Source organism: Poecilia mexicana, unplaced genomic scaffold (assembly GCF_051168715.1).
Source record: "Poecilia mexicana isolate PSO_F unplaced genomic scaffold, ASM5116871v1 scaffold_1, whole genome shotgun sequence".
NCBI lineage: Eukaryota > Metazoa > Chordata > Actinopteri > Cyprinodontiformes > Poeciliidae > Poecilia > Poecilia mexicana.
Window position 1 is genome coordinate 2854335 of NW_028263370.1, and position 10839 is coordinate 2865173.

The following is a 10839-nucleotide window of genomic DNA, read 5'->3' on the forward strand; positions in this document are numbered from 1 at the left end:
ATCTATACATAAACCTACACAATCGCTAACCAACTTCTGTTCCTGCTTCGGTTGGCATCATCCTAACTTGTTTTCATTTCCAAACGTTTTACTAGTTTTGTTTTCAAGCAGAGTTATTTCCGGGTGTGGCACGCCAGGAGTCAGGTGATGACGTCATCGGAACATACCGAGCGTTCTCTATTAAATTGATTATTGTATTCTTGATTACAAGTTTATTATTATTATTATTATTATTATTATTATGTACCCTTTAAGAGTTTATTTGGATTAGAAGTAATTGTTTTGTTTGCTCGGTTGGTCTTTCTGTGGGCGGAGCCTGTGGCTTTAAAAGCAGGGCTCTGCGCCACAGGGAGGCAGTCTGTGGCTAGACTCCTGTCAGATCACATTGAAGGTGATGGTCTCTTACCTTGAAGGTACTGTTTTGTCTGTTTTAACCTGCCTGGATGTCCCTGTATATATATTCTTCACCTGCCACCTTTTTGCTCACTTGAAGAACTGAATAAATTTCACTAAAGTGATCTCTGGCCTTGGGCAGTCATTTTTTGTTTGTCCAAGCATAAGAGAACCCCGTCACAGTGGCTGAGAAAGATGAAAGTTTCTTTGTAAAGAAGGTCAAGGCAGAAACCGCAGACATGATGAGTCACAGCAGGTCACATTGCATCATGTTTCGTGTAGCTCTTTCTATGTTATTCATAAAATAATAAAGCCAAAATTTAATATGCAAAGTCAATTAAACCTCCAGGGATTGTGCTCATCTATGTTGGTGCTGTGAGAAATCAAAGAACATCAGTGTCAATGTGGCATAGAGAGAGTAACACATTGACATCAAGATAACAGAGATTAAAATCTGCAGTTATTAATTGTATCTGTGCTAATAATGTGAAGCTACTTGCACAAAGGCAGCCATAAGTATACGTACTGCGCAATAACAAATCAAGGCTGTGCTACACCAACCTGATCCACATGAAGAAGATCGGCCAGCAAGTTGTTCTGCACCGTATAACAAAGCAAACATGTTTTAATTTGACAGCAGCTCTTTGAGTTCTACTTCTGTGCAAAGACAACCTATATCTCTGTGATTGTGATATGGTCAGATTTCTTTTCTTAACCCTGAGTTAAATTTTGTTATTTGGGCTCAAGACCTAAAAGTGCAGCTCAAACTCTTTATTCACCTGAGAGAGGAAATATTTCAAAGTGAAACTTAAAGGGGCAGAATATTATATATTTTCCATGCACATGGTGCCACTTTAGAGATGTCAAGTAACTAGTTATTAATACAGAGACTTCAGAATATTGTCTTTGTTAGTTTGACAATTATGTGACCAATAGGTTTCAGTATGTGCAAATCTGTCCATGTACTCTGTGGTGATCTGCAAAAACAAGTCACTGAGCAGGACAAGCTGGCTTAAGATCTATATGCTGCTTTAAAGAAAGGTCGACCCGCTCTCAACAGGAAACAGACAATTTCCTCTTAATATAGAGCGTAGGTCTGTGCAAAACCGCATGGGTTGGACGGTGTTGTGTCAAGAAGAGGAAGGTCTGTGTTTTCAGATTTTCTGCTGCTTAATGATGTTGTGGAGCTTTAAAAACCTGCAGGTCTGCATCTGCTGTAAGTTTATTTGGCTTTATAAAACTACATAGGGTCTTGGCTAGAGACATTATTATGGTAATTTATGTTACATATAACAAATGCAGTAAGATATGTCTTAGGATGAGAGAATGGTTTGGCAACTTTAAGCAAAAATGCAGAAATGTACTGAATTGTCCAACTTTTACATATTTAATGTTTTATTTCTTTTACATTTTTTATTACATTTGTTATTTTTACTGAATACTATTATTACTACTACTGCAAATTAAAATAATAATAATTAAAATAATAATAATAATAATAATAACTGATAACATATTTTTGACATATTTTAAAGTTATAAAATTCTTGAAGATGTTGACAGAAGCAATTAAAATCTGCTACCGAAGTTAAGGAAAACGACTGGACTTTGGGAGAATACTTTCAAAGCGCTGTTGCTGGTTGTAAACATTTATTTAAAGGCAGTATTACCTTGTAATTACAGCATTTTGTTTTCAGACAAAACACACACTTTAGCACTATATCACTGAAACCATTCTAAAAGTGTGGCTTTTGAAAAAATATCCAGAAGACTGATGTCCTCTTTTATGGTGGTGAAAAGTTTATGAAATTTATCTCACAAGCAGTGTGATCAAATATGGTTTTTAAACAGCTTCTCTTTTTAACTAAGTATTCACACCGTTAACCAGCTTAAACCTGTATGCATCTCTGCAGTTATTCTGATACCATGTTTTCTTCTCTTCACAGTTGCTTTATCTTGTGCAAATAGTGCAGCAGCAGTGATCCAAGTATCTGGGTATGAGGGCAAAACAGTGACTGTTCCATGTCCCTATGATGCTGGTTTTGAGTCCTATGAGAAATACCTGTGTAGGAGCGACTGTCGACAAAATGCAGATGTTCTGGTCAGGAGCACAGAAACTACAAAGGCCAGATACTCCACCAGCGATGATAAAAAGAAACGTATTTTCACGACGGCCATTTCAAACCTAAGCTCTAAGGATGACGGAAGATACTGGTGTGGCGTGACCAAGACCGGGTTTGACAAATATCCTTCAGAAGTCTCACTGGAAGTAAAGAAAGGTAAAAAAAAGAAAATTAAATTATACATGTGGAGGGATGAAGATTGTTTCCTTGTTCTGAAGTTTGTGGCAAACAGTTTAAAAGATTTTAAAGAAATCAAAAACACTAAGCCATCTCACTAAGCGGTTTACTAAAACATCTTATAAAAATATGAGATATTTTAACATAAATAAATTAAACAAATAGAAAGAATGTTAGGAATGATAAAACAGGCTTTGTCCTACAGTATGTTTGAAAGCTGTGACATGAAACAGTTCAATTTCTGCACATTTCAGGTTTATAGTAGTTTTTTCACAAAGTTGAAGAGCACAGAAACTAAAGTTATTTATTTTATTTAATAAATCTTATTAATGGAACATTTAGTGGTTTAGATTTGTTGCTACATTGCAGAATTCCCCGATGCAGATTCAAGACATCATTTAAAATGATGTGGAAATGTTGCATACATGTGCATAAGCAAAGCAATCCTCAGTTGCTGATATCATCCATTTTTATTTTCTAACAGAGTGGTGCTGTGTAGAGACCAACATGATGAGTGGGATTGTGGGACAACCAGTTACGTTGTCCTGTCCTTATCCACTAAAACACAGGAACAACAGGAAGTTCCTCTGTAAGGGAGACCACCATGACCACTGCACCGACGTGGTGACAAGTGGAAGCAGGTTCACCCTCCAAGACGACGTCTCTTCAAGCTCTTTCTTGGTGATTGTCACAAAGCTGGAAGAAGGTGATGCTGGGACATACTGGTGTGGTTCAGATTCTACGTGGAGTCCTGAAAAATACACCAAAATTGAGCTGTCAGTAGGTAAGATCCTAGAAAACAGGGGAAAACAAGGCAGATAAATCTTAGTTCAGTAAGGTTATGTTATGTTTTTACTTTCTAGCAGCAGAGATTTGCTAATCTTATCAATTCTTTAGTTGCATTACCACCAACAGATTATCAATCCTAACCTTGGCTGTATGAAAATTTATTTCTACTGTCTGCATCTCACACTGTTGCTCCCGGGTTGTAAAATAATCTCACTTTGGTGTGATTATTAATGATAACACAGCACCGCTTCTGAAACTGATGCATGGTCTGCACGTTGCAAAGAAACCTAAACTCTTGCAGCAACTTTTGGTCTCTGCAGTTTGCCTTCATCTACTTTGTAGATACTGACAGCTAAAATTGGCTCATGTGTGATAACTCGTCCTAAACTTATATTGTTCATTGACTGGTCATTAACTGTGTGTGAACTGATACTAACCATATACCAGTTGGTCTGAATGATAATATTTAAGTAAGCTTTATGAAATTCTATGTGAACTTTGTTTTTATTAACATAATCTTCTTGGAGCTGAGAGACAGAGCTGTATTGCCTTCAATGACTTCTACCATCGTCTATTGTATTTAGCGATACGTCTGGAACAACACACTCACACACGCAGACAAACACACACACACACACACACATGCATCCTTGTTAATCTCCCGCAGGAGGCCCCAAAGTAGTTTAGTGACTTGTGGGGCCCACCCTTTCTATATGTCCTAGATCTATGAAAAAAATCAAGCAAGTCCCCCCAACCCCCCTCAAAAAAACTTTCAATAAGCACAATTTGAACAATTTGAAACTTTATTTTACATGTTAGTTTTTCTGTCACATGTGGGACCTGTTTCTAACATTTATGCTTTGCAGGGTCCACCTTTACACACATGAGTTTTTTAGTCTATTATGGGGCTTGTTTTTAATGTTCAAACCCTAACAGGCCCATCTTCACACACATACTTTTTTGGCCAGTTAAGGGGCTTGCTTTTAATATTTAACTCTTGTTATCCACGCTTTTGCATCACAACTTTACGTGTGCAGACACTGGCCTGCATATGGTATCAGCATATGGCCAATTAGACTGTGGTGCATGCCTGAGTCCAGCCTAAGAAGATAAATATGTATACTAATATATATACATTAATTACTTTGCTCTTCCGTGAACACTGCTGCACGAAGCAGCAGTGAACGCTGCTTCATGCAGCAGTGTTCACGCTGCATGAAGTAGCCCACCGCTGTATATGTGGTCAAGAATGAATTAGACTTTGGCTTGTGAAAACTGATTCCAGATCCTTTCCTTGCACAGAAAGGTAGAAAGGTCTTGCCATTTTAATGTATCCTTTGGGGTTTAATTTTGTACTTATTTCCTATATTCGTTGTATCTGTACTTTAAGTTGCTGTTATTAGTTTTCCCCTGTGGATGGTAGTTTCCTTTGTTTCTAGCTCAATTCATCTGTGGTAATTAGTCTCTGTCCCTTAGTTCTCCTGTTCAGTACTGTCTTCTTCCAGCTGTTCCACACTCCTCTGTTTAGCTCACCTGCCATTTCCCCTCCATTTTTAGTTTTTAGCCATTTTTTCTATTTATCTGTTTTTCTGTGATAATAGGTACACAATGATTATCTTGCAATTAGGCAGAAAGGTATGTGGTCTTTCCTTTTTCACCAATTGTGGACCAATTTATAATAAATCTACACTTTCTGCCTGACAGAGTGGTGCTGTGTGCAGACACACAACATATCGGCCAGTGTGGGGTATCCCCTCACCTTTTCCTGTCCTCATTCACGCCGACACCAAGATAGCAGGAAGTTCCTCTGCAAAGGAGCTCAGCGCAGCAGCTGCACTGACATGTTGAGTCAACGCAGGTTCACTCTGCAAGATGATGAGTCCTCCACATTTTTCGTTGTCATGGTCATGAAGCTGGAAGACAGCGATGATGGGACATACTGGTGTGGTTCAGACTCAAAATGGATTGCCGGCAATTACACAAAGATTGAGTTGTCACTGGGTAAGAGTTTTACATATTGAATATGTATTACGTACTCAATTTGGGATGAGATATTGTTTAAAAATGAAACTTGAAATAGGAAAGCATTTATTAATAAACCTCACAAGTAAAACTGTCTCCTTTTGAGAAAATGATGTGTATGATTCACAGACATGTATGTGAGATGAAAACTTTTAATCACTTCTAATCAATCTTTTATCACATTAACAAATTTTACAACAATTTAAGAATGTATTTAATATACTGCATGGATGACTAACATCACAAATATTTATTTTTAGAATTTGAGGAGTATTTTGCAAATTTTTTACCATAGTTTGACATATTTGTGTTTATCAACATCCTCATATTTTCTTTCTGTTAGACTCTCCTTCTGTGGTCTTTTTGAATATGATCTGTTTTCTAAGACAACTACAAATTTATTTTGTCCAGTTATTAATTTTTTGTCTCATTAAAGCCAATTAAAAACTACTATTTTGTTATGTTTCACTTGATGTATATTTTATGTTGAGTTAAAAAATGTTCAATTGCATTTTGCATTGCATTAAAATCAAAATAAAAAAGTTTATATTCATGTCTTTCTGACAGAGTGGTGCTGTGTGAACACAGTAAAGATGAGAGGCATTGTGGGAAATTCCCTTATTTTGCCTTGTCCTTATCCACCACAACATTGGAATAATGACAAATTCCTCTGCAAAGGAGAGCAACGCGACAACTGCACTGATGTGTTGTTGAGTGAAAGCAGGTTCACACTGCAAGTCGACAAGTCCTCCAGCTTTTTCTTGGTGAAGATCACAAAGCTGGAAGAAGGTGATGCTGGGACGTACTGGTGTGGTTCTGATTCAAAATGGAGCGCTGGAAACTACACCAAGATAGAGCTGTCAGTAGGTAAGACTGCGTCAGCTACAAATAATTAAGAACTATTTGAAGAGCATGTTTTAAATACATCTTTTCTGAAATAGAAATTTAATCAGAAAACAAAAGCCATTAAATGTCAATGAAGCAAATTTTCAACATCAAAAACATAATCCAACATCATTAGGACGTCTTACAGTGGTCGAAGTATTTGTTTGTGTTAAACTCTTGTTTATGTTGCAGGATAAAGTGAATGGTTCAGTTTGGAAAAGAAAGCGAGTCTAAACGCTGCAGGAATACAATAAAAATTGGACAGATTTGTGCCTGTATACCTGATCATATATTATGATTAACAGAATGTGTAAATAGCAATAAATTTAGTTTGCCTGTAAGCTATGGAAAGCTGTCCACACAGGTTTGATTTTAATATAATAATCCAGGCTGCTTTCTTTGTAAATGTGGTTTCATCAATTGTTCTAATGACTCTTTAAGCAACACAACATAAATATCTGTGTGCAACAGCTAGTAGATTTTCACCTTTGTATTGCATTAAGGTCAGTTGCATTTATTGATAATAGGACAGTGACAAAAGGAATGCATACTACATATTATTTTTACTATTTTTACGTGTTTTGGTTAAAAAAGGACACGCGCTACCAGTAAATCTACAATTTTCCTTTTTTTATTTCTTTTCAGGACCTGCCTCTCTTAACCTGGTGCTTTACATTGTTCCTGCTCTCCTCTTCCTCTTCTCTATTTTATTTGCTGTATTTATAACACATAAATGCAAACAGAAAGGTATGCATTGCATCTATTATAAGAAGAAGCTTTAGAAACACATAAAGATTTTAATCAATAACTAAATATCTGTGTTCCAGAAGCTGAAGCAAGGAAAGACAAGAAAAGAAAAAAGTTTGACGCTCTGGTGATGGTGGGTGCCAATAAGGTGAAAAGGAAAGAACCTAGAAATCGATCTTAACAGGGACACCAAAATATTTGGTTGTGTGTGTTTAGATGAAACTGAGATCTGTTCTATTATTGCTTTTATTGTTGCAAAGTTAATTTCAGAAACAGCTATTTTCCAATAAATTCAAAAACATATTACGAAAATGGTATCTAACAACTATCAGTCTGAAGTTGGTTAAAAAGTCTTTTCTGAAGTTTTGGGTGAAAGTCATTATTTACAAATAGAGAAAACATGGACTATTAGTGAGTCTTACTGATGTCAAAAGTGCATCCATCAGTCCTTTAGGAGGCAAAGAGGAGTGGGGCAAAGTTCCTCCACAGTGATGTTAAAAGGAACATTGCACATCCCTGATGAGGATTGTTCCTGCCCCGGGTAATACAACCAATAATTACAATTAGGGTGTGATTACATATTCTCATAGCCACAGGTTGGCTTGGATCACATTTTTCCTTAATTAAATTAAATCCCCACAATAAAAGCAAATTTTCTGTGTACTGAATTTTGTCCTTTATAATAAACTGGGTTTTCTTCTCAGGTTTCTGTCAAGCCAGAAGACTCTGTTTACGAGAACTCCAGTCACTTTGATAAAGCAGAAAATATCCAAGAACAACTTTATGAAAACCTCGAAGCAACAACAGACGCCTACTCTGTCTACATGTAAAACGGAGAACCCCACAGTTAATTGTTGCCTAATTTTTAACATTTTTATTTCTTACTGAACCTTTTTGCAACAGTATATTCCACACTTAACTAAGCAATATATATTTAACTTAGGTAAATGTATAAATGGTACATATTATTGTAATTGTTCTCCAGCATTTTAAAGTTTATACTCTCAGATCAAAACACAAACACATGAGAGAACTTTATTAACAGTCTTGGTGGTTTACAAAAAATGATGACACAAATATCAGTGTGACTCCAGAAACATTCGATCAGTAGAAACAAATAATACTACGATTGCAACTGAAAACAATGTCTGTATAGTAAGGAAGTAGTTATGTCTCAGTTCAGCTGTTTCATACTTCTGTCAGGGGAAGTGTAGACTACTGGACTAGAACTAAACTTACTCAAGGTTCTGGTTGTTACCCATAGATTCACCAAGTCAACAAGCTAATATGCTCCTGCACTCTTCCACCCCTGAAGAAATTGTTCACCCCATGATCCTTCCAGCAATAGCAGCAAATAAATGTGGAATATGGAATATAACACAGTAGGGCCCTGGACACTTTGCTATGACAAGCAAGAGTGATGCAACTACTGTCCAAATGATGTGTCAGGACAAAAAGGGCAAAATAAAATGTTTTCCCTTTTTGTGATTAGAGTGTTGTTTTCACAGTAAAAATTGTGAACAAATACAGAGAAATATTGTAATATGGTAGCAGTTAAAAAGTTAATTAACAACAATTTGAAGTTGACGTTCATGTGAGACTTATTGTAAGATTACAATATTCAAAAGGCTGGATGATGAGTTTGTGTGTTGTTAAGGTGAACTGCTTCAGAGAATGATTCACTGTAGATGATTCTGTGTTGATAAAAATAAAGTAGTGCTTTACTCGTGACACCACTAGGTGGTGGTGTTACTTCGATAACTTCCTCTGAATGCTGTACATGTCTGTCATTGGTGACAATGACAATGATAGCTTAAGGAAGAAAGAGCACATCACCCCACTTCTAAAATCCTTACTCTGGTTCCCTGTAGCTCAGAGAGAAGTTAGTTTATTTTAAAGTCTTCACTGAATGCCTTAGAATTAAAACATATTTTTAATGCTCAAGCCCCAACAGTGAAAATGATATGAAGTAAATCTATTATAATTTAAGCTCTTACAGTATGACCCATGTTCTGGGAATCATTTTGTTAGAGGTTAAGCTGTTGTGTGTTGTCATGATGATTTATCTTTAGTGTTTTTCATTAATTTAAATAAAAAAATAACAGGGGACTGCCTGTAGTTTGAAGGGTATAATTTCAGTACATTTTAGTTAGTTTTATAAACGCATGATACAGTTTCAGTTAGTTATTAGTTTCTAGTGATGTCATGTTAACAAAATTCTTAGATCTTAGATTTTTTTTAGAGCTAAGAAAATGTTAAGATTCTAGATTTTTCTTAGATTCTTAGAAAAATCGAAGACTAGATTTTCGTCACTGTATTTATATTCTAAAATATGTATTTATACGGTAAAATTCTGGGAACCACAACTGCCGGTATTTTTTTTATAAATTGGAGACTTTTTGTAAAGTGAAGATAAGACACATGAAAAAAAAGAACAAAAGAGGAAGTAATGTGTTTTACAGGCTCACTTGAGGAACAGTCTGGGTCATGAATGCTCATTGCGGTGCTGAGGTAGGAGGGCCATGCATCGCTCCTCTGTCTGTGAAAAGACTAATGAACTTTGATGTTGACAGATAACTGCAAGAAAAAAACTAATGACAAGCGCTCAAAGCTTCTGACAGAAACATCTATGAGGGTTATCACAACACAGTTTCTCAGCCGAGAATGAACCACATTGATGCTATGAAGTTTACCAAAAATTGCAACATTGAGATTACAGCTCAATGTTGCTGCAGTGTTGGGATTAGTGCTTTTTCGTAGTTATACGTATGTTATTAATTTAAATAATTCTGGCAAACAAGTGTTTCTTATCGAGTTTTTACATTATTTCATGAAAAACAAAACTGGTAAACTACATACAGTTGAGTTATTCTACAAACCAAATTAAAATAGGTGATAGGCGGTCTGGTATATTTTAGAAGTACCGTATTTTCCGCACTATAAGGCGCAGCGGATTATAAGGCGCACTGGATTATAAGGCACATAGAATAGACGCTACAGTAGAGGCTGGAGTTACGTTATGCATCCACTGGATGGAGCTGCACTAAAGGGAATGTCAACAAAACAGTCCGACTCAGGTCGGCGAGGAGAGCCTTCCGCGACTGGGCCTGGCCGTGGCCGGAAGATGGCCACCCTTCTCCGTTCGCGCACAGCATGTTGGTGGAGAACGTGGTGCTAAATGACCTGCAGACGACCTGATTCTAGACGATCGGTAGGTAGATAGGTCAGTCAAACTTTATTAGTAGATTACAAACCAGCGTTCTGACAACTATCCCAGCATGCACCGCGCGCTTCTTCTTCTATGGGCAAAAATGAAGTTGGCGGCTGCTTACCGTAGTTGCTAGACCTGTTGTGGCTCAATATTGGTCCATATATAAGGCGCATCGGATTATGAGGCGCACTGTCGGCTTTTGAGGAAATTGAAGGTTTTTAGGTGCGCTTTATAGTGTGGAAAATAAGGTAAGTTTTGTTAGTGCGTATTCTTCCTTTGCAGATCATTTATTTTTGTTTCAATGAGAACCACAACTTGATATTGTTTGTATAAATTTAATGTAAATGCTGCATGTATGAAAGAAGAAAAATTTCAGAAAAGCCAGTTTCCGATTATAGCTGTGCTAATTTTCTCACAATGCAGCACGTTGCCCAGACTTACCATTGCTGTAATGCTCAAAGTCAATGTAGCATCTATGTTTGACCCCAAACAT

General features: G+C 36.7%; 1 protein-coding gene across 2 annotated transcripts; it reads left to right on the forward strand.

Moving 5' to 3' along the window:
• Positions 1-1545: 1545 nt before the first annotated feature.
• Positions 1546-8896, forward strand: LOC106931472 (polymeric immunoglobulin receptor-like). Of its 2 annotated transcripts, none has more exons than XM_015009621.2 (8): positions 1546-1609; positions 2339-2671; positions 3177-3476; positions 5186-5482; positions 6071-6370; positions 7034-7135; positions 7216-7283; positions 7840-8896. In XM_015009621.2, the coding sequence occupies exons 1-8, from the start codon at positions 1567-1569 to the stop codon at positions 7963-7965; spliced, it is 1569 nt and encodes a 522-aa protein (XP_014865107.2). In that variant the 5' UTR covers positions 1546-1566; the 3' UTR covers positions 7966-8896. The 2 variants fall into 2 exon arrangements, with proteins under 2 accessions (XP_014865107.2, XP_087861355.1); XM_088005229.1 differs by having other exon boundaries at positions 7216-7268.
• The last annotated feature ends 1943 nt before the right edge of the window (positions 8897-10839 follow it).